This window comes from Dendrobates tinctorius, unplaced genomic scaffold (assembly GCF_039654945.1).
Source record: "Dendrobates tinctorius isolate UK_male_01 unplaced genomic scaffold, ASM3965494v1 ptg000024l, whole genome shotgun sequence".
Taxonomy (NCBI): domain Eukaryota; kingdom Metazoa; phylum Chordata; class Amphibia; order Anura; family Dendrobatidae; genus Dendrobates; species Dendrobates tinctorius.
The window spans coordinates 13,945,001-13,970,000 of record NW_027361692.1 but is presented as its reverse complement, the minus strand read 5'-3'; the positions used below and the strand labels follow the sequence as shown (position 1 = coordinate 13,970,000).

The 25,000-nt window shown below is 43.4% G+C and overlaps 1 protein-coding gene across 3 annotated transcripts in view; it reads left to right on the top strand.

Annotated features, from left to right (window-relative positions):
* SMAP1 (small ArfGAP 1) overlaps positions 1 to 25,000 on the top strand; it is a 341,686-nt gene that overhangs the window by 63,741 nt on the left and 252,945 nt on the right. For all 3 annotated transcript variants that reach the window (XM_073569371.1, XM_073569373.1, XM_073569372.1), the window contains exon 2: positions 13,628 to 13,761. In XM_073569371.1, the coding sequence (XP_073425472.1) occupies positions 13,628 to 13,761 (134 nt within the window). The remainder of the gene's footprint in view (positions 1 to 13,627; positions 13,762 to 25,000) is intronic.

The following is a 25,000-nucleotide window of genomic DNA, read 5'->3' as shown; positions in this document are numbered from 1 at the left end:
CTTCACTAGTTCTCATTAGTTTGGCTACGTGTTGTGGATAGACTTGGCAGGCTGTTGGCAGCATGTTGCTGCATTCTACACAGAGAAATTAGACTTCTATTTGACCCTTGGCACCTACGGTGGAGTTTATTTTTGCGACTTGGATAATAACACCAGATATTTTCTCCAGTCCTCCACTACGTACCTGGGTTGCAGTTTTTATTGTGCACAGATGGTCGGATGCTTAAATTGCAATTCTGTTTGCAGTAATTATATTTTACATAGCTTGCAGTTGAAAAGTGAGGCTTCCCTTCCCTTAAGCTTCAATTTGAGGTTGGAGATAGAAAAGCAGAAATAATTTTTTTTAGTTTTTTTTTCTCTCTATCAAAACAATACATCTTATCAGAAAATTTCATGTACTTTTCTATGGTTCTCACGTAATTGAAAGCTGCTCCTAAAATGTAATTATTTGACTTTTGTTGGTCAGTGTTTTAGGGCAGGCAAGATTATATAACATTATCTTAGTATTACCTAAATATCCACACAGTAATTCAGACTGGAATGCCAAGTAAAGTAATTCACAATCATTAAAACAAAGTGAAAAAGGTGCATATAGTAAATGAAGGCTCACTCGCAAAACAAACCCGACATGCGTTTCACAAATGCATCATCAGGGGTCCTGTCATACACTTGTTCTTTTCAGCTTCTTATCATAATTATACCTTTGGGACTTCTTACTTTGTTTAACTTTGCAATTCCTGTATCTTATAATAGATATAATAATAATCTTTATTTTCATGTAGCGCTAACACATTCCGCAGCGCTTTACAGTGTGCACAGATTAGCATCACTGTCCCCATAGGAATTCTAGATTGTGAGCCCCTATCGGTATGTCTTTCGAATGTTCGAGGAAACTGAAGAACCCGGAGAAAACCCATGCAAACACGGGGAGAACATACAAACTTCTTGCAGATGTTGTCCTTGGTGGGATTTGAACATGTCTTTCGGATGTTCGAGGAAACTGAAGAACCTGGAGAAAACCCATGCAAACACGGGGAGAACATACAAACTTCTTGCAGATGTTGTCCTTGGTGGGATTTGAACCTAGGACCCCAGCGCTGGAAGACTGCAGTGCTAACCACTGAGCCACCATGCTGCCCTGTAAGATATAAAAAGTTTAAACTTCAGGTTTTTGTTACATAAAAAAAACTAAGAAGAATTATTTGACCTTTCGATTTTGTAATGTCACCCTTAATTTAAATTACGAGGCTTCTCCTACCCATTAGAGTGTTAATCATGGGTAGCACACGGATTGTGAAATGATGTTATCCATGTGCTGTCCATGTTTTTCATGGACTTGTATGGGTAATTTTGATCTCTGACTCAGTTAAAAAACGGACATGTCCCCATAATGTTCCGCAAACCACATGGACTGCAAAAATACACAGACAAGTGAACAACCTCATAGATTATAATGGGTATCTGTTCTATCTGAGGAAAAACAAAGCGCATGAGTCTGATTTATGGACGTCTGAATGAGGCCCTACAGGTAACTTTTAATTATAGCTGATCCCACTAAACTTTGTAAGAATCATCAAACACAGACTGGGCTGTGAAGTTGGGAGTCTGTATAAAATGGACCAACTCGACTCCTAAAGTATCTAATAAATTGGGTTCAGTAGTCCAGTGCAGGATGTGCTGTAAATGTTTTCAGAAGAATTTGGGAAAGTTATGAAATGTCCTATAAATGTCTGTTCTGTTCCTGATCTAAGGATCTCGGCTGTTAGTTGAGATAAATCTGTGCTGCACTTTATGCACATGCTCCGTAGTGAGCAGTGCTGTGGGGTCAGAGTGTGAGCTGGTGTTATGAAATGTCCTATAAATGTCTGTTGTGTTCCTGATCTAAGGATCTCGCCTGTTAGTTGAGATGAATCTGTGCTGCACTTTATGCACATGCTCAGTAGTGAGCAGTGCTGTGGGGTCAGAGTCTGAGCTGGTGTTATGAAATTTCCTATAAATGTCTGTTGTGTTCCTGATCTAAGGCCTCTTTCACACATCAGGTTTTCGCCGTCAGGCGCGATCCGGCGCTTTTGACAGAAACCGGATCCGGCGAAATGCAATGCCGGATCCGGTTTCCCCCCATTGACTTGCATTTGTGCCGGATCGCGCCGGATGGCCATGCGTTTCATCCGGTTTTCGCCGGATCCGGCAATGTGTCGCGATCCGGCGTCTGGAAAAAACGGCTACTGTAACGTTTTTTGTCTCCGGAGAAAAAGCCAGACACGCCGGATCCGGCGCGTCCGGCTTTTTCACACAATGAAAGCCTATGAGCGCCGCAATGCGCCGGATCCAGCTTTTTCACACAATGAAAGCCTATGAGCGCCGCAATGCGCCGGATCCGGCGAAAGCCGGATCCGGCGGCCGGATCCGTTTTTTTGGTCTGAGCATGCTCAGTAGCTCTGCCCACAAGACATATATAAAAGCAAGACAGTGGGACCCACAGCCACACCCAACATGCCACCCAAGAAAGCAACCAAGCGAAGCAGGAGAAGGCAGGAGACCACTGCAGCACCATCAGCACCACCACCACCCCAAATGGAGCAGCAAATGGAACATGCTGAGGAGGGGAGGCCAGCAGCAGATGAGAGACGGTAATTATCAAATCCCCCATTCCTCCAAACTAGGGCTATTGAATATCAAGATATTCATTGGCCCTTTGTTTCTCTTTATTCAACAGCCGCCCAATAGATGCAGCAGCAGCAGCAGCAATGGCAGCAGCTGGAACACCACCCACAGGCATGGAGTGTGGCCACCAGGAAGACAGCACATCATCTTCTGGGAGCCCTCCCTCGCATCGTCAGCGTTTGACGGTAAGTTTTTATTTCCAAAATCCATCTTCTCTGTAATATATGTCTATTCATTGCCTTTTATTTCAAAACAGGATTCACAAGATGAAGAGGAGCTCCCAGAAGAAGGAGGAAGGGGTGGACAGACACTTGGAGTGGGCTCACAATTGGTAAGTTTTTTGCATCAAACGCAGAAACACAACATCACACTACACACAACACATAGAAAACAATGTTCTGCAGACCACACACAGCAAACAAATGCCTACATCCAAAGACATAACATTTTTTGTTTTCTTCTCTAGTCTTCCCAATCTGGTGCTCGGCCAAGAGGTCCTCGCAGTGCCTCCCAGGGTCGTCGGCGACAGCAACGCGGTGGTCACCAGCGTGTAAGAATAAATATTTTTGCTTTGTTTTTTTGCACTTTTTATTTCATTTCTTATGTGGAGGCTAATTATGTTATTTTTGTCTTTTTCTTTAACAGCCTTCACAGCGTGCTCCCGACTCTGACGGTGAGGATGGAGGACTCGATGTGGACCACCTCATCGATCTCGTCCGAGAAAGGGAGCCGCTCTGGAATATGGCTGACCGCCGCCACGCTGACCTTATCGTTACCCGACGACTCTGGGAGGAAATCTGTTCGCTCCTTGTGGGCCGCTGGGAGGACCTCGATGTTCGGGCCCAGATTACAGAGCGTAAGTATATACAGTACCGGTTGCTTGATGTAAACCAGTGTTTCCCGAACTCCAGTCCTCGTGGTCCCCACGGATCATGTGTTCAGGATTTCTATTTACTATGGAAATCCTGAAAACATGACCCCTGGGGACCATGAGGACTGGAGTTTGGGAAACACTGATGTTGTATACTAACCACTTTGTCCTTTCTCGTTTCAGGGAACAGAATTGTGAATCGGTGGCGGTCTGTGAGGGATCGTTTCAAGAAGGAGTTCAATAAAGAGATGCGGGCCCCGAGTGGATCTGGAGGACGCAGGAGCAAGTACAAGTACGCAGAAGCCCTGTCGTTCCTCCGGGAAACAATGGTCACCAGAAGGTAAATATTACACACCACATGTGAAAACAAATGTTAGATGTAAATTTTTTTTTCAGCCAGGGCCATACCATGTCAGTATTTTAATTGTTTTTTTTTCTCTTTATTCCACACACGGTGAGCAGCACTCGGGAGCCTGCACGATTGGACCCTTCTGAGGCGATCCCTGAGGAGACCGGCACCGAGGGACACTTCGACCGCCCTGGTACATCTGCACCTTCCCAGCCTTCCCACACATTCGACCCATCTGTCCCATCCACCAGCACAGGAGCATCGTGGCCGCCTACATTACATGAAGCTGCTGGTGAGGAGATCGCTTTCCCTTTACCCCACCCTTCTGCCCCTGCCACCTCTAGTACACCTGCGGGTACTGGGCGGCAGAGGGGTCAGGAAAAGACTTATGCGCCAGAGTTCTTGCATCTGAATGCATCTTTCCAGAACTGTCTAAAAGTCTTGTCAGAGCAAATCTCCGCAGGCTATCAGCAGATCAACTCCAGCATTCTGGAGGTGAAGACACTTCTGCAAACCATGCATTCAGAAGCAAGATCTTCGCCAAACCACACCTTTTTCAGGTCTGTTGTGGAGCGCATGGAAACGCTCTCTCCTGCCCAGCAGATGCATGTAATGCATTCATGCCACGCTGCTCTCCAGCAAGTTACCTCCCAACCTCCTCCCACCACAGTAGTTCCTCCACCTGCACCCCCTCCAGCCACTTTCCATCCTCCCCCTCCTATTACATCTACACCCCCTCCAGCCACTTTCCATCCTCCCCCTCCTATTACATCTACACCCCCTCCAGCCACTTTCCATCCTCCCCCTCCTATTACATACCATCCACCTCCCCAGCACCATCCACCTCCCCAGCACCATCCACCTCCCCAGCACCATCCACCTCCCCAGCACCATCCACCTCCCCAGCACCATCCACCTTCCCAGCACCATCCACCTTCCCAGCACCATCCACCTTCCCAGCACCATCCACCTTCCCAGCACCATCCACCTTCCCAGCACCATCCACCTCCCCAGCACCAGCAACCTCCCCAGCACCAGCAACCTCCCCAGCACCAGCAACCTCCCCAGCACCATCCACCTCCCCAGCACCATCCACCTCCCCAGCACCAGCAACCTCCCCAGCACCAGCAACCTCCCCAGCACCAGCAACCTCCCCAGTACCAGCAACCTCCCCAGTACCAGCAACCTCCCCAGTACCTGCAAACTCTCCAGTACCAGCAACCTCACCAGTACCAGACATCTCCCCACTTCCAGCAACCTGCCCCGTACCAGACATCTCCCCACTTCCAGCAACCTGCCCCGTACCAGACATCTCCCCACTTCCAGCAACCTGCCCCGTACCAGACATCTCCCCACTTCCAGCAACCTGCCCCGTACCAGACATCTCCCCACTTCCAGCAACCTGCCCCGTACCAGACATCTCCCCACTTCCAGCAACCTGCCCCGTACCAGACATCTCCCCACTTCCAGCAACCTGCCCCGTACCAAACTCCTTCCCCATACAACTTGCCATCAACATCATCTGCTCCTACAGTTTCTGCCCAACCCTCCACTCCACCACCCACCACCTCTTCTGCTTCCCACATGTCCACCCATTCTGTAGTTTTTTCCACACCTTCACCTCTAACTGTTCCTTCCCCACCACGATCCCAGTCCTCTCTCCACACTCCCAGTGTCGAAGTGTCCCGCAGCCCCTACAGCAGTATTTCCACCACACACTACACAGATTTATAATGTGTGTATTTAAATAAAAATGACCAGTTTTATGGTTTCAGTTTTATAGTTTCAAAGTTTTATTAAACATGTTTATTAAAATTTTAAAAAAGTTTACTAAAAAAAACATTTTTTAATAAAAGTTAAATTATTTTACACTGGTTGTCTGTCATTTCTTTCTGCGGCGAAAAAGGTTAAATACAGGGTATTTAAAAGGTGAAATGGTATTCAAAACTAGGTATATAACTGTGGGTAAATTTTAGCTTTTTGCCACAGTTGTGTTCCTGGTTGTGTTTGAAGCAAAGTATTTCACCTAAAAAGTTGTGTTTATTGTTGGTGATTTCCTAACAATGTACACAACTTTTGTTAAAAGGTGAAATACTTTGCATAAAACACAACCAGGTACACACCTGTGGCCTAAAGCTAAAAATAGAGACCATGACAAGATAGCCAACTTTGGTTGGCAAAGGTATATACTGTTGGTACAGAAGGTACACAAGTTTGGTTGGGCACAAATCTTTCACACTCTGTCATCCTGCCAGTGTACTCTGCCTTGAGGTGACATAAAGTATAGTGCAAAATTGTCCCTCATTACTGAAACCGTCACAGAACTTCTAGTGGTAATGTCATGGTAATCTTGCAAGGTGGTTTCTTCAGAGGTGTCCTCAATGGAAATGGGTTCCTTGCATATAACAAAATTGTGGAGTACCACGCACACTTTGATCACCTCGTCCACAGTTTCTGTCTTGAGGTTGATCGCAGTCAATAGGACCCGCCATTTGGCTGTCAGAATACCAAAGGTACATTCAACCATTCTTCTTGCTCTTGTGAGGCGGTAATTAAAAATGCGTTTTGGTCTTGTCAATCCTCTGCTAGAGTACGGTTTCAAAAGGTGTTCTGACAGCTGGAAGGCTTCATCCCCTACACAGACAAATGGCATAGGTGGACCAGATGTTTGCGGCAGCGGTCTAGGTGGTGGGAACTGGAAGGTATTTCCATACAGTTTACGCCCCATGGCAGACAGTTTGAAAACTTGAGAGTCATTGGAGCGGCCATAGGCCCCAATATCAACCGCAATAAATTTGTATTCCGCGTCAGCGATGGCCATGAGGACAATTGAAAAATATTTCTTGTAATTGAAATATTCCGATCCCGATCCAGCTGGCTTTAGAATGCGGATATGTTTCCCGTCCACAGCGCCCAAGCAGTTTGGAAACTGACATATCTGTTGAAACTTGTCAGCAATTTCAATCCACCTCTCTGTTGTGGGCTCTGGTAAAAACTCTTCAGCTAAGGAGTCCCACAGTGCACGGCATGTGTACTTCACAATTCCAGATATGGTGGAAATCCCGAGTCTGTACTGGAAATGCAGTGACGAAAGGGATTCTCCAGTTGCAAGAAATCTGTGGGGAATTAAAAAACAATAAATTAGTTTTAAATCACAGCATTACATACCAAAACTGACCTATAACACTTGGAGATGCAAATTACCACCAACAAGATTGCAGTGAAAGTGTGCTCTGATGCGAGCATATCCAATAAATGTGGCTTACCTTAAAGTCACCATCAGACGCTCTGCGGGTAAAACAGAGAAGCGGCAATAGGTGTCCGCTTTTCTTATGAGGTGTGCAATGCGCTCCACCAAGTAATCAAAATTCTCCATTTTCATCCTAACATATCCAAAAAATTTATCCGGGTTTCGTCGAAGGTCCGTGCATAGTGTAGAATAGACCCCACGCGTCATTCTCTTGGCTGTGATGGGGTGGATCCACAAACGTCGTCTACGATGCCTGATGCGCTGCTGTCTCGCTCTCTCCTTCTCCAGAACAATCACCCTCAAACGATTCGCCTCCGCTGTAAAATCCGCCAAATTCTTCAAAATATTTCCAATGACAACATCCATCTTCGCCAGTAACTTGCTCTTCTCTCCAACCTGCACTTTCTCCTCTACAACCTGTCAAAGAAGGGCTGTAGGAACATGCTATATATAGTTTTCCAGTAGCCAATCCCGTTCGGAAGGCCACAAGGGTCAATTTTAAAAACCGGATCCGGCGTAATCCGTCGAAAAACGGATAGAAAAACGGATGAACCGGATGAGACGGATACGGTTTTGTCTGTCAAGAAAAAGACGGATCCGGCAGAAAACCGGATCCGTCACATCCGGTTTTACGAAACATTTGCCGGATCCGGCGTTCCGGCACGACGCCGGATCGCGCCTGACGCCGAAAACCTGATGTGTGAAAGTAGCCTAAGGATCTCGCCTGTTAGTTGAGATGAATCTGTGCTGCACTTTATGCACATGCTCAGTAGTGAGCAGTGCTGGGGAGTTGTAGATGAGATGAATCTGTGCTGCACTTTATGTACATGCTCAGTAGTGAGCAGTGCTGTGGAGTTGTAGGTGAGATGAATCTGTGCTGCACTTTATGCACATGCTCAGTAGTGAGGCAGTGCTGTGGGGTCAGAGTCTGAGCTGGTGTTATGAAATGTCCTATAAATGTCTGTTCTGTACCTGATCTATGGATCTCTGCTGTTAGATGAGATGAATCTGCGCTGCACATTATGCACATGCCCAGTAGTGAGGCAATGCTGTGGGGTCAGAGACTGAGCCGTGTTATGAATTGTCCTATAAATGTCTGTTCTGTTTCTGATCTAAGGATCTCGGCTGTTAGATGAGATGAATCTGTGCTGCACTTTATGCACATGCCCAGTAGTGAGGCAGGGCTGTGGATTTGGAGTTAGTTGGGAGTCTGTTGTTTGGCTTACCGTCTCCACAGCCCAGCTTTGAGATAAATTCTGAATGAAATAAAACAATACTGCGCACTTTATTTTTTTTGTGTTTTTCAATTTAAACTTTTGGATCTCATCAGTTTCTTGCATAAAGGACATTAAAGGGATAGTCTGGGACTCTCATTGATGATCTAAGATAAGATGTTGAATAGGTCAGTCAACGTGGGATTAGTGGTGGTCAGCCACCTGACACCACTGCCGATCAGCTGTAAGCGTTGTATGCGATATACACAGCTCCGTATATTTAGTGCTAGCTGTGAAGCACTGCAGTTTTCACTTAAAACAGGAGATAGACATTGAATATAGAATAAAAATATCATCATTTTTATATCTGTGATCAAAAGGATATAAAGCCTCACCAAATAGATCTGTAAATTCTTTAGCTTTGGTTTACTGAAATCATTCAGATGGCGGCTTCTTTGATCTCAGTGGAATCACAGAGGTGAGTGCGGCTAATCTACTCAAACAATTTCAATGTCCTTCACATTATTTGTTCTTGTGGGCACTGTACTATAATGAGGAACTTGGTTCAGAGTAGCTAGTTCACCGCATTAAGGAAATGCTGTACTCATAAAGAAAATACCGTAATCACAAAATTTGTGGGCTTTTTCTGTATAGTTAAAGGGAACCTGTCGCCAGATTTGGCTGATATGAAATATGGCTACCACCTTCTGGCCTTGTATTAAGTATTGTATAATGCTATATATCTGCCCCCAACCCGATCTGAAAGAAGAAAAAGTGCTTTTCTTACACTCGCCTGCGGGGCGGTCCAGTCCGAGTGGTGTCTCTGGTCTGGCTCCTCCCATCTTTTTATGCCTTCGTCCTCCTTGCTTCATGTGGATGACGCGTCCCTACGTCATCCACAAAGGCTCCCTGGCATCACACTCCTGCACAGGCGTACTTTTCTGCCCTGACAAGTACTGCAGTGCGCATGTGCTACGGCTCTTTGACCTTTCCCAGTGCCTTCACAATGCAGTACTTTACTCTGCCATGAACAAGACAGAGAAGTACACCTGTGAAGGACTGCGATGCCGGGGAAACTGTGTGGCTGATGCAGGGACGAGTTATCCACACGAAACAAAAAGGAGGCTGGAATCGCATGAAGAAGCGAGGTGATGGACCTGTGACACCCCTCAGACCGGACCGCCTCACAGGTGAGTATCATAATAGCTCTTTTTCTCCTAAAGGTTGGGTTGGGGGCAGATATTTAGCATTATAGAATGCTGTATAGCAGGCCTTGCCTCATATCGGTCAAACCTTGTGACAGGTTAGCTTTAAAGGGTTATTCTTGTGTTATGAAATTGTTATGGTTAGGCAGCATGAAAATAAGCAAGCTTGCAATTGACTTGCTTTTCTTATTCTCTGTCCTTCTCCTGCTACTAGAGATTTTGTCTTACATTGTTTACAGCTTGTTGCCAAGGGTACTGACAATAAGAGCCTGGCCAAAGATGACCAATAGCTAAATTCCAAGCTGAGGTGTTAACTCATGAGATCCCAGCCACTCTTTTCCAGCACATTGATTTCTATAATACAGTTATAGGCTATGTGCACATGGTGCGGATTCTGCTGCGGATCTGTAGCGTTTCTGGCCCTGCGGGTCCGCAGCAGATTTAGCTGCGTTGTACAGTACCATTGTTTTCAATGGTAAAACAAAAAAACGCTCTGCAGATGCTGCAGATTTTTCCACGAGTTACAATCCGCAGCATGTCAATTCTTTGTGCGGTTTCACACCTTATCCATTATGAGGTGTGAAACCGCAGGGCTAAACCGCGGGACTTTTGACCTGTGGTTTTACCTGCGTTTTTTACAAATCCGCGGGGATAAATCCGCAGCTCTAAAAAGTACGTGTGCACATAGGCATACAGTTATTTGCATCAATAAGGGGCAGATGTGTTGTATACAGTCACTATGTAGTTGACAGCTCTATAGGTCCGCTCCACAACAGAGTGCATCCAGCTAGCAACGAGAACAGCTGATCCACAGTGATGGAGGGTGTCGCACCCCAAACGATCAAATATTGATGACCTATAGTATAGATATGCCATCAATATAAATGGCCTTTGGAAAAAGCCTTTAATGATTTTCCTAATCTCTCCCAATATTGATCATATACCTCTCACATTAGTATTAGCGTTAATAAGGTATTGGCGTACGTGTACATGTTTAAGTATTTGCTTTTTTTTCTGCTCCGTTTTGGCACAAAAGCGAAATCATTTCCTAGTACCAGCAAGTGGCTGACATTTCTGAAATCTCATGCACTCATTGCTTACATTTTCCTTGCAGATTTGAAGCCATTTCATACCTGCAGCTTGTCAGTTCTTTCAGGATTTCTCACCCACTCCAACGTATGGAAAAAAAGGCTTAACCTAAGGACGTAGTCTTTCAACTTTTACATGCTAAAATCCTACTTATTGGCAACTGGTTACTAAGACGTTTCAGTCTTGATGGTCCAAGCATTTCAGAATGTAACCTGTTATTGGGAGATGTTATGTGACCGATCCTATGTAGCATCCGCATAATACTCTGCACAATAAGAGCACTTGCGAGCCTCAGATACCTTTATGGATTCACTTGGGGGGTATTTTGCTTTCAAATGACCTGCCTGCTTACTAAAGCAATGTAAAAACCACATTACTGCGGCTGCTTATTGAAACCCATGTGGGATTTACTTTGAAATAGAATAAAAGATTTCAAAGCTGCATCCAACAAGGTGCGTAAGACAGGGAAATAAACAATCCCATGGTTGTCAGGTTCACTCATAAATCTCCACCCCTAGTAGGGGTCGTTTTATTTCCCTTTGTGTTTTTCCCCCATGGAAGGAACATGTGCCAGGAAATCTATTTGCAGTACAGTCGATCATTGCAGGGTATTAAAATATTGCACAAAGGAAGCCAGTACGCACTAATGTGCTCTGTACAGGACGCTCATGTGCTGTTATGCTGCAGTGTTTGTGGTCCTTGTCGGGACTAGATACAGTGAAGCAAATAATTATTTGATTCCTTGCTGATTTTTTTAAATTTAACAATGACAGACATGAACAATCTATAATTTTGAGGGTAGGTTAATTGTAACATTGAGAAATAGAATCTCAAAAATAAAATCCAGAAAATCACATTGTATAAATTATTTGCATTTTGCAGTGAGAAAGAAGTATGGCAAGCAAAGACTTAGTACTTGGTGGCAAAACCCTTGTTGGCAAGCACAGCAGTGAGATGTTTTTTGTAGTTGATTATGAGGTTTTACACATATCAGCATGGGGGCGGTCCTGAAGGCAGTCATTGACACACTCCACAAGGAGGGTAAGCCACAAAAGGTCATTTCTAAAGAAGCTGGCTGCTGTATCCAAGCATATTAATGGAAAGATGAGTGGAAGAAAAAAGTGTGGTAGAGAAAGGTGCACAAGCAACCGGGATAACCGCAGCCTTGAAAGGATTAAGAAGAGGCCATTCAAAAATTTGGTGGTGGAGATTCACAAGGAGTGGACTGCTGCTGGAGTCATTGCTTCAAGAGCCACCACACTCAGAGGTATCCAGGACATGGGCTACAAGTCTCATTTCTTGTGTCAAGCCACTCATGACCAATAGACAATGCCAGAAGTGTCTTACCTGGGCCAAGGAGTAAAAAAAAAAACTGGACTGTTGCTCAGTGGTCCAAGGTGTTTTCAGATGAAAGTAAATGTTGCATTTAATTTGGAAATCAAGGTCCCAGAGTCTGGAGAAAGAGGGGAGAGGCACACAATCCAAGCTGCTTGAGGTCTAGTGTGAAGTTTCCACAATCTGTGATGGTTTCGGGAGCCATGTCATCTGCCGGTGTAGGTCCACTGTGTTTTATCAAGACCAAAGTCAGCACAGCCATCTACCAGGAAATGTTAGAGCACTTCATGCTTCCCTCTGCCGACAAGCTATTTGGAGATGGAAATTTCATTCTCCAGCAGGACTTGTCCACACTGCCAAAAGTGCAAATACCTGGTTTAAAAACAACAGTATCACTGTGCTTGATTGGCCAGCAAACTTGCCTGACCTTAACCCCTCAGAGAATCTATGGGGTATTGTCAAGAGGAAGATGAGACACCAGATCCAACAATGTAGAGGAGCTGAAGGCTGCTATCAAAGCAACCTGGGCTTCCATAACACCTCAGCAGTGCTACAGGCTGATTGCCTCCATTCTTTTTCGGAAAAAATATAGGCAAAACATGCGTTGGGGTGGGAGACACAGCAGTTATCTAGCACTTGTCTCTCATCAGGTAAAAAAACATGCATTAATTCCTCTATTTATTACTGTCTGTACGTGTCATTTTTTTCTGGATATTGGTTTAAAACTATTCTAATCCTTGTCAATGAGTGCAGTGTGTATAGCAAACTAATACACTGAGACACTATATCACCATGTAATTTTAAGTTTACCCTTATCCACATACACTGGCAGTTATCATTTGCATGATCCTGTGGTTTGACACATCTGATTTTTGTATTAAAAAGGCGTACTACCAGGCAGACTTATAGCACTGCAAATTCTGCTCTAATGAAACTCACCTTTTGCTGGCAATCAGATTTTTTGTTGTTTCCACAAGATCAATGAAGGTCCTTTATGCTTTTTTTTTTTTATGATCATCTGACTACTTAATCATAGGAGAGGATTTTATGTCCAATATATATTTTCGTCTGCATCTCCATGTTGACACGAGGCATCTTTTTTAATTTCTTTATTTTATGCTGTAAATTTGTTAAAATTTGTCTATTTTGAAACATTTTATCCCCCTAGCAGCACTGGTCCCTTCATCACCACTCAATGACAATAATATGCATTTATGCTGGAGAGTTGGGGGATTTGTTTTGTTTTTTTTATTTTAGAACTTTGTTTTTCAGCTTCTTTAATTTATTAAACCCTTTAATAACCCATCTATTTATAATCAATTTCATCTTTCTGTATGGTCATTAAGTAATTTCCATAAACGGTAACTCTTTCTAGAGGGGGGAAAAAAGTGTATTACAGATTAATAGACACATGATTTTTTTTATTTATTTTTTTAGCAAAACAGGCTTCTTACACATCACCATATAGTATTAGTATAGGTTTCTCGGTAGTAGGGTATATCATGTATTCATTTTTGCTTTTTAGTCCTCTAAAACAATCGCCAACTTTTTTTATTTTTTTTTTTTTTATTTTTTTATTTTTGTGGTAATGAAATTTTCAAGCCTCTTAAATGCCCATGACATTACTAAATCTTTCTAATTATCTTTCAGGTCCAAGATGGGCTTCCTGGAACTTAGGAGTTTTTATTTGCATCAGATGTGCTGGAATTCATAGAAACCTTGGTGTCCATATATCAAGAGTTAAGTCTGTCAACCTGGATCAATGGACGCCAGAACAAATCCAGGTAAATCAATGAATTTCTGTTTGTGCACCCTATGCTGTTTTCTGTGGAGGTCCGATAACTAATCCCATTTATCCTGCCTGTAAACTTGTGGGTATATACACTTGGATCATAGTTCCTGAGTAGTGTATTCCATACATTGCAGGTAAGACGTGAAATCTCATCTACATGGTCTGGAAGGTTCAGCGTTAGTTGAGCAGTACTGCGGATTTGATATCCCTGTTAATTTAAACTGTCACTTTATCTTTAAAATTTTCAGGATTTTTTGTATCCCATTGTCAGCCATGTAATTTTGGGAGTATTGGCGCTGTCATACTGATTAAATGATGTCACAGGTGCAGAAATTTGTTTTGTAGATTTTCGTTAATCCTTGTTTGAAGTTTCCTTGTAGTCCTCTTCTTGCATCATTGCGGCACCGTGGTTAGGGTCTTCAGCTTTGTTCCATCCTTACGGTGTCTGGGTGTTTCTTCTTTAAATTTTTGCGTTGCCACCGTCCTAGCAGTGGGTGGTGCTTGCACAGATAAATCTATTGGTCGGCTTCAGGAAAATGGTGCCAGTGGCTACACATTCATAGAATGCTCAGTGCCGTTGACGCCATCTATGAATGTTGTATGAAGAAGAAAAAACACGGACGGCACCGCTGTTACCGTTAGACTTCTAGTGGTGTGTTATCCGGAGCACTCAATGCTGGCAGCTGCGGGTGCTGGTCTGAAGATCCACAACGTAGAATATTTCCCAGAAAAAAAGACTGCACTCCTGAAGCTGACGAAATATCGCTGGGTTTATTAATACATGCTATACATGTCGGCCGGGGAAATGATAAAGGAGAGGAATAAAGAGCTGTCAAACGGCCGTTTCGCGCTACCAATGCGCTTCAACGGGTCAAGCGCATTGGTAGCGTGAAACGGCCGTTGTCAGCTGTTTTTTCCTCTCCTTTATCACTCCCCCGGCCGACATGTATAGCATGTGTTAATAAACCCAGCGATATTTCATCAGCTTCAGGAGTGCGGTCTTTCTTTTTTCCTGGAAACCATCTATGAATGTGTAGCCACTGGCACCATTTTCCTGAAGACTCCCAAGAGCTCAATCTGTGCAAGTGCTGCCCGCGGCCAGGACGGTGCCCATGTGAGATTTAAAAAAAAAAAAAAAAAAGAGGGGACAGAACAAAGATGAAGACACTAACCACAGGCCCACACTAATGCATGATGATATGAGTACAAGGAAACTTCAAACAAAGAATAAAGAAGATGTACAGCACTGATTTCTGCACCTGAGGTATCACTTTGACCGCCCCAATATGGCCCTGTCTGTACTTTAGGTAGTAAAATGCTGCTGACCAGTTCCCTTTAAATTGCAGGTTTTTCTGCATTTTCTATATGTATTGCTCTATTAAGGGATTTCCACATGCCATCAGAAGAAACAGTTCCTGCTTCTCATTTAATACTCTTTATAACACACTTGCCTGGATCATTTTGTATGGAAGTATTTTGGCCTCTGATTTTAGTGGACATCCATTTGTTCTTATTGGTTGCTGTTGGTACAGACTTGCTGTTTAGATGAAATCTCTCCCTTGATTTTCTATATATAATTCGTTTTTAACATGCCTTTGAGGAAATGTTACCTCTATAACAAAAAAAGTACTATATGTGAAAACCTAAGCATTTTATCCCATTGGTCTCAAATACCAAAAATTCCAAAGATCGCACAAGGCCAATTGGGGAATAAAGGAATCTGACTGGACCTGGAAACTGCACAGCTTTGTCTCACATTCAGTGGAGAACTTTTTTGCTTTTTAGTTATTTTGCTTTTTTTTTTTTTTTTTCTTTTTCTTTTTTTTTTTTTTTCTAAATTCTGAACTCTAAAAAGTACCCTCCTATCTTAAACGGTATTCTGGTAAGGACAGCACAATTCAGAGCTCCATGGTTCATTATGCCCTTAGTTACTACTGAAAATAATTGGTATAAATAATGTTTTTATATGTATCATAATATCATCCGTGTTAATGTCAGGACCATTTAGTATGTCATTAATCTTTTACGTTAAGGATCTATCCTGAAAGAACTAATCCAGCTCCCCTCCAATTATTCTTCTAGTTAATGACATGTTCTTGTGTAATCCAGTGTTAGTAATAATACCCGTTTCAATAGCGGAGACCAATAGCTAGCTGTGTTATTTGATGTACGTCATACTATTTCTGCACGATTTCCTGCTCAAATGTTAACTGTCACTAAGTTTTTGACATATAAACGGAGAGCAGCATAATGTAGAAACAGAGACCCTGATTCATGGTATGTCAGTTGTCTGGATGCTTGCTGTACTTTGAATAAAATCACTGGAAGAGATATCTCACTATCAGGAAGAGATATCTCACGCAAGGTCTCATGCAGCAGTGGTGCCGTATATGAAATCACCAGAGCTCATCAGCTGATGAACTCGTGTGACCTCTCTCACAGCAGCTCTCCATTATTCACTGTGGAAGCAATGACGCTCCTGTCACTGTATCGCCAGCAGCCGACTAGAGCAGTCACATCTCCCGATGTGACTGTTCTACAAGCGAGATCGCCGTGGAACACTTGGGATTACATGGACGATTACCGCTAGAGTATATGGTTGTTTATTATTTTTGATTGTTTGCAGGGCACATGGGCATCGGAGATTGGGCGTTAATGTGAATATAATGTGCTTTTTTATTTTTTTTATTTGAATATGTATTAAATTATTTTATATGTTGTGCTGTTTTTTTTTTTAATTAAGTTCTAGCATTGGCTGACAATAGCCTACTTTTCCAATGATCGGTGCCTGCTATCACTGTCATCAGTGACAGCAGGCCTCAGCTGATGGGAGTAGTAGTCTCTCAGCTGATGCTGGTGACCTGCGGTAACCTCTGTTCCCTACCTAATCTCACAACCTCTCCTTTCCCCCTATCTGACCACCATCTACTCGCCTTCTCATGCTTGTCCTTCTCACCTGCCCCTCATGTCCAGCCACTAGCACATCCTCGCAGAAACCTTGCTCACCTAGACTCTGACTCTCTTCTACCTCTGTCCACCATATCTTCACTCCATGACACGGATAGCACCACCGCTTTCTACAACGCCACCCTCACATCAGCCATAGACTTTGTCGTCCCCTCTCTCGCACAGCACAGTGCGACAAAGCAATAGGCAACCCTGGCACAACAGCCTCACCAAAAAACTTAGACATGCATCCAGGGTCACGGAGCAGCGTTGGAAGAAAACACACCTGCCAGACTACTTCACTGCTCTCAAACAAGCTACACTTGACTTCAAATTAGCCCTCACCTCTGCTAAAGAGACCTATTTCACAAATCATGTATCTTCATTATTCCACAACCCAAAACAACTGTTCAGCATTTTTAACTCACTCCTTCACCCACCATTGCCACCTCCAACTCCCCTCATCTCTACCGAGGTCTTTGCCACCTACTTCATAAATAAGATTGACCAAACAAGGCAAACCTTTACTGTTCCACCACCCCAACCACGCCACATACCAGACCTCTGCCCTTCCCTAATAACCTTCCTCTCCAACATCACTGAAAGAGAACTTACTCATCTCCTTTCCAAATCACACCTCACCACCTGTGCACTTGACCCCATCCCTTCCCACCTGCTCCCCAACCTCACTAACACGCTCATTCCAGCCCTAACCCATCTCTTCAACCTATCGCTTTCTTCTGGTACCTTCCCCTCTGCCTTCAAACATGCCACCATCACACCCATCCTCAAAAGAACAAACCTTGACCCAACTACTGTGCCCAGCTATCGCCCCCATATCACTGCTTCCATTTGCTTCCAAACTCCTTGAGCAGCATGTCCATGCTCAACTTTCCTCCCACCTCTCATCTAACTCTTTGATGAGAATGTTTAGTTTGCAAAAGAGAAGACTGAGAGGAGACTTAATAGCTGTCTACAAATATCTAAAGGGCTGTCACATTGTAGAAGGGTCAACTTTATTCTCATTTGCACAAGGAAAGACTAGAAGCAATGGGATGAAACTGAAGGGGAGGAGACACAGATTAGATATTAGAAAAAACTTTTTGACAGAGTGATCAAAGAGTGGAACAAGCTGCCACGAGAAGTGGTGAGTTCTCCTTCAATGGAAGTCTTCAAGCAGAGGCTGGACAGACATCTGACTGGGATGATTTAGCGAATCCTGCTTTGAGCAGGGGGTTGGACCAGATGGCCCAGGAGGTCCCTTCCAACTCTACGATTCTATGATTCTATGAACTCTATCTCTCCTTGATAACCTCCAATCTGGCTTCCACCCCACCACTCCACCGAAACTGCCCTGACCAAAATTACTAATGACTTACTCACAGCCAAAGCTAACAGACAGTTCTCCATCCCTAGTCCTTCTCGACCTGTCCTCTGCCTCTGACACAGTCGACCACTGCCTTTTGCTACAGATTCTTTCTTCCATTGGCATCAAAGACCTTGCCCTGTCCTGGATAAGCTCATACCTTTCTGACCGCACATTTAGCGTTTCCCACTCCCACACTACCTCCTCATCCCGCCCTCTCTGTTGGAGTCCCCCCCCCCCCCCCAATGCTCTGTCCTGGGGCCTCTACTTTTTTCCATCTATACCCTTTGCCTAGGACAACTCATAAAGTCCCATGGCTTCCAGTACCACCTGTATGCGGACAACACTCAGATCTACCTCTCTGCAGTCCAAAATCCCGGAGTGTCTATCAGCCATATCCTCCTTCTTCACCTCTCGCTTCCTAAAATATCAATGTAAACAAAACTAAACTCATCATCTTTCCTCCATCCCACATATCTTCCCTACCCGATCTATCTATTAAAGTAAACGGCATCGCGCTCTCTCCCGCATCAGAAATCCGCTGCCTCGGAGTAACTCTCGGCTCTGCCCTGTCCTTCAAACTGCACATCCAAATTCTTGCCACCTCCTGTTGCCTCAAACGCAAAAATATTTCCAGAATCCGTCCTTTCCTCAGCCCTCAATCTGCTAAAACTTGTACACACCCTTATCTCCCACCTTGACTACTGCAACAATCGCCTCTGTGGCCTCCCTGTTAACTCTCTTGCACAACTCCAGCCTGTCCTCAACTCTGCTGCCCGACTAATCCACCTCTGTCCTCGCTACTCCCCTGTTTCTCCCCTCTGCAAATCCCTCCACTGGCTCCCAATTCCCCAACAAATCCAGTTCAAACTACTAACACTGACCTACAAAGCCATCCACAACCTGTCACCTCCCTATGTCTCTGAACTAATCTCCTAATATCTTCCCTCACGTAATTTTAGATCCTCCCAAGACCTCCTACTCTCCTAAACACTTATTCGTTCCTCACACAACCACCTCCAAGATTTCTCCTGAATATCCCCCATCCTCTGGAATTCCACGCCTCAACACGTCCGATTATCCACCACCCTCAGATACTTCAAACGGAACCTGAAAACCCATCTTTTCAGGAAAGCTTACAGCCTGCAATAACCATTCTGCTGCCTCACCACCACCTGGGCTGCCTCCTCACCACCACCAGAGCTGCTACACCCCTGACCTTCTGTCTCTTCCCCATTATCGCGTAGAATGTAAGTACGCAAGGACAGGGTCCTCTCCCCTCTGTACCAGTCTGTCATTGTAAATTTGTTTACTGTAAGTGATATCTATAACTTTGTATGTAACCCCTTCTCATGTACAGCACCATGGAATTAATGGTGCTATATAAATAAATAATAAAATAATAAAAACACACACTGTTCTCTTCCATTCAACAAAGTGGCCCATTATATTAATGTGAAATGCAGGCTTTCAATAGCCTATTTTTGCTATGTGAGATCTAGCAGACATTGTAATATTAATGCAGAAAAATCCTTAGTGTTTTAATGCAGGACTGGAATTATAACAGCGTGTACATTTTGGAAGGATTTGTGTAATGTGGGTGGGTTTATAGCGTTGTCTATTTTTGTGCAGTTTTGTACAGAATTGGGGACACATTGAAGCATTGAGAACCCTAGCGGAGCATCATTCTCCTTTAAATGTCGGTTTCTGAAGACAATCTTTTCTGTGAAGTGGTGAAAGTAAAGGTGGAATTTCACTGCTCAGTCCTTTTGCTTCAATTTCCTAATGTTTCATTGTTTCTTCCCTGCCAGAGGTCCAAGCTTCTCCATTACGCCATGTGCATCGGGGCCCTCTGTAACACTATAAATCTTCACAAACGTTTTGCCTGTAGCTTATCTTACTTTTCAGCCAATCGTTTCCCAAAAGTTTCCTGTTTGTGCCTTTTTGTGCTTTGCTCTCGTTAGACGTGAGCCACATATTTATGTTCGGTGCTATTAGCAGAACACGTCTAATCTCCTGGCACAGCAGCTGCGAAATGAAATGGCAATGCCTGGAAGGAGAGCACATCATCAATGCGCTCCACAAACCCCATGAGTGGGGTCCTACATTTACCCCAGAGGAGAACTTCGGAAATATCTTCTTCAAGCCTTTAACTCGTTAGAAGCAGATTTGTGCGTGTAGCGCATTATGCCTTTCTTATTCTCGCGGACCTGGCTTTATATGCCGGATGATAAATGGATGTGAAGCCTGCAGATGTCTTGTTGGAAAGATTTGGCTTGTAACGATCACTTTCCTTTTTTCAAGTGTTTGAACTGTTGGTAGATTAAACCATTGCATCTTTTGGAAGGGATGTGAACTGCAGAATATTTTTGATCAGAGACGTGATAATTTATGGAAGACCATTACTAAGTGAGACATTTTGGATTGTAGCACTTGAATTATAGGCAGTAAGTATTCTGCCTTTTTTTGTCCCTACCGTCAGCTGAGACTGACCACACTCATTAGATAATTAATATAAGACCGCCTGTCCCTTGACATCTGCTGTTGGCGTAAACATGGATCAGTCATCATCGGGAGATGAGCAAGAATTCTGCTCCCCGTGCTGAATCTGCCATGCATGCTCAGGTGAGCATAGTGGAGAACTTGGCCCTGACAGCAGCCATCTGTTTCCTACCTGGGATGAATCCTGTTCTGGGCACTAAAGGGCAGAGGTCATGTCGTAGGTTCTCTGATCTCTAGGAGTCTGGGACCATTTTGTAATTGATGTATTTCTCAAGCCAAGTCATAGGCTGCAATCCATTTAATGTGACAGCACACAGAGGAATCCATAATCTATCATGTTGAAAAAATAACTTTTTTAATTTTTTTGCAACATACAATAAGGTAATCAACTGAACCTTATTCTTCAGGATGATAATTTGTATTGTCAAGAAGAAATGGCATCTGTTCACTTAGCCAAAATATGGGTTTAGAGCTTTTCCCAATGTAAGAGTACAGTCCATGATTCCAGTGATGTGTCACTTACGGGCTTCTTTCTATAATTTTGATCTGCTGTTAAACAGTCATTTTATCAGTAGAGGGACTAGTAAATCTGCTGTCAGGTAGTCCTCCATATTGATGAGCTCTGTATGACCCTGTCCACACCACTCATGGGCAGTTTTCTGCCTATGCACAGCTTATACAGAAAGCTGTCAATCAGTGGTGGTGGGGCGGTCATACAGAGCTCAGCTTTCCGAGAACTACGGTAGTTTATCTGCAGCAGGGAAAACACTGATTTTTTTCAAAACTACAGAAAGCATCCCATTAATTAGATCACTAGAATCAACGTCTTTGTCCCTATGTCGTGCTGCTCTCAGGAGGGTTCGAAAAAACTCTTCATTTTAGCATTGATATTGGCCCACATTCATGAGACGGAGACTAAATGTGTGTTCTTTAGGCCTTTACTGTCCGATATGTATCTGCATTCTTATAAATGCCTATGAAAGCGCAGTAGGCTTGATACAGAATGAGGATTTATGCCCGTCACTTGAGAAAAAGTGATGACCCTTGTGTATTCTGCTCACGTCTCCATGCTCGAGTTTTGAGTCTCAGCTGTTATATGTGTTACTTTGCATTAGACATGTTTTGAGAGCGTGTAAATTTGTTATATTTTAGTGGATAAAGCTGCTATTTTGGTATGTGTTTGCATTTCCCTCCAAGGCAGACGGTACCACTGGGATAAGATGACACTCTGCTGTAATTATCACCAATGTGAATACGGTATTCTCACTTATTCCCGAAGGGCCCGGCTTGGTGCTCTGCTCCTATGCTAGGCTGCCTTTGCAACTATCAGATGGATCACGGTACTAAATTCCCAAATGTAATAACTTGTACAGGGCGATACTGCCTCATACGTGAAACTGCTGCACAATAAAGGATCAGTGGTTGGTTTCCTGATATTTGACCACTTAACCTCTGTTCAATCAGTGGTATCCATTATTTATGGATCGGTTTTCTTTATACAATTCATTTTAGTTTTAAGATATTTTATGCATTTGTTCTTCATGTTTGTGCATTTAGTGAAGAACCTTCAGTGTTTTCTTTGTTCGGAGAAAGGAATCCATCTTGATCATGTCATTGGATAATCTCATAACCCAGCCAAATCCGATTACATCAATTAGTGCACCACAAGATGAGTGTCAGGGTGAGGCTGCACTAAGCGGAATCTTGTCACAATGGCAGAAATCACAGCCAGTCACGGCCATTTACCCCCAAAGATGTTTCGGTAAATATTAACTCTGGCAATTATGTAGCTAGACAGGTGATAGACTCCTCTGTCACCTCATCAAAAAAAATGCCAAAAAGTGTCCCTCACTGAAATAGCTTTACTATGCACAATGAAAACCAGAGAAAAAAAGGAGCAAACGATGAATTGCAAAAATATCAATATTTATAAAACATCATTTAAAGCATTTAAAGTGCACAAAGTCGTAGTAAGGTGCCAATTGATATGCAGATGAAATACACACCCACGACATCCCACTCCCCCAACTCAGATGGAAAAAAAACCCTCATGTGTGGTAGATTCCACAATTATAACTACGTATCCAAGATGCATGCATCCCTAACAAGATATAGTGCCTAGTGGTCAAATGTAAAGTATTTAAAAAGGGTCTCAAGACGAAGTCACAAAACAAGGGAGACATCTATGGTACTTTCTATAGGTGGATAAGCCTGCACATGGGGCTTGCAACAAGCCATCCTAAAGGTAAATGATCCTACACATGAAACTAGTGGTAAATCCAAATTATTATCCACAGTGTGCAAGCTTACCAGAGGGTACAGAAGGAGGAAGGGCACGTAGCAGTGAGCCCCCGACTCGCGTTTTGCGGCATGCAGAGCAGCTTTGTCAAGAGGAGAACTATGTCCCGGAAGTATTTTGCTGCCATTTCTGTGTTGCGGGACATAGTTCACTGGTGCAAATGCACTAATGCTTGGGCAAAGAAATACTGTGCACGTGCGATTGGATATTGCAATGCGCATGCACGTAATCTGGACGACAACTACAGAAATTCTCAGAAAGATTGCGTACAGCGTCCAAGGAGGGGTGGAGGGAAGGAGCCAAAACACCGCCCATCGGACCGGACACAACTCATTTACATACCGCGACAAATTGAGGTGACAGATTCCCTTTAAAAAACCACATGGTAGGCCCTGTTCCTTTGTCACAATGGTGAAGACAAAGAAGCTGTCTGAGAACATCAGAGCTGCTAATATTAGCAAGGCTTCCAAAGGGTATAAGGCCGTCTCCAAAGACCTTGTTATCCCAGTTTCATCAGTGCACAATGTTGTTCAGCAGTTTGCCAAGCAGGGTACTGTCAAGAGCCTCCTTGGATGTGGGGGAAAGGGGAAAATTAACAAGAGATGTCTTTTGAAGGTTGGTGCGAATGGTGGAAAAAATACCACATCAAACATTCAAAGACCTAAAGGCTAACCTGGAACCATCTTTGGTCTTGGTTTTAACAAGTACCATACGCTGCCAACTAAACCAAGCAGAGCTATATGTGTGACGGCAAAGTAAGAAACTATTGCTGAAGAAGACATAAAAAGGAACAACCAAAGAGCACCTTGACAAACCACAATCCTTCTGGGAAAATGTTCCGTGGACAGATGAAAGCAATGCAAAGCAACAGTTTCTTTACAGACGTCGCAATGAAGCTTATAAGGAAAAGGACACCCTTCCAACATTTAAACATGGTGGAGGATCCATAATGATGTGGGTTGCTATGCTGTGTCTGGTGCTGGAGGCCTTGACTGTATCATAGGAACCATGAAATCAGAACTATCAAAAAATTTTACAGCGATATGTCCTACCCAGTGTAAGAAAACTTGGTTTGAGTTGAAGGTCATGGGTCCCCCATGAAGACAATAACCCAAAGCACACATCTAAAAATACACAGGAATGGTTGGAAAAAAAAAACCTGACTGTTTTAAAATGGCCAGCAATGAGTCTTGACCTCAATTCCTCTGAAAATCTTTGGGGTGAGCTGAAATCTGCCATTGAGGAAAAAGAACCCTGCATATACATTCAAGAGCTTAAACAAACTGCAAAGGAAGAGTGGGAGAAAATACCAGCTGAGAAGTGCAAGATGCTTATAGATTGCTGCAAGAAATGTTTGAAAGCTGTCATCAGTGCTACAGGGTGTACAACTAAGTATTAATCAGGGCTGCCTTTATTGCTGAACATGCTGTTTATTCTGTCTGTTCTTTGAAATTGCAACATGTAAGTTGAAAAACAATGTTTTATTGTTGTATTACTTTGGACTACTAATTAAAAAATCCTGAGGTTACTTAGAACTTTGGTCCACTTCCATTTTTTCTGAAGATATTGTACAATCTATGAAAAAAAAAAATGAAGGGGTGCCAATAATGTTGAGCTACACTGTAGGTCCACCAGGGTCTTTCCCGCCATTATGTTGATTGTATCAAGTCTTTGGGTTGATGGATTTTGCTCTGCCTTGTTCCTTCTATTCTTCCTACCATGATGGCCTTCTCCAGTGATTGCTTTCTTCATATGAGGTGTCCAAAGTAGGCAAGTTGTACTCGTAGCTTGGTGATCCTTGCTTTGAGTGACGTGTCTGGCTTGATTTGTTCCAAAATTGATTTGTTTGTTCATCTTTCCATCCATGGTATTGATAGCATCCTTTACCTGCACCACATTTAAAAAACATTTGATTCTTTTTCTGTTCTGTTTCTTTATTGTCCAGGGTTTGCATCTAAATGTTACTACAGAAAAGATCAAACTACGTATTAGCCAATTATGTTCCTCGATTTGAAGAGTTTGTCCAGTGACCTCATTGTTGATTTGCCCATAGCTATTCTCATACCCAAAAAGCAGATTGTATTTATGAAGTGAAATAGGTGTAAAAGTAAAACAAAA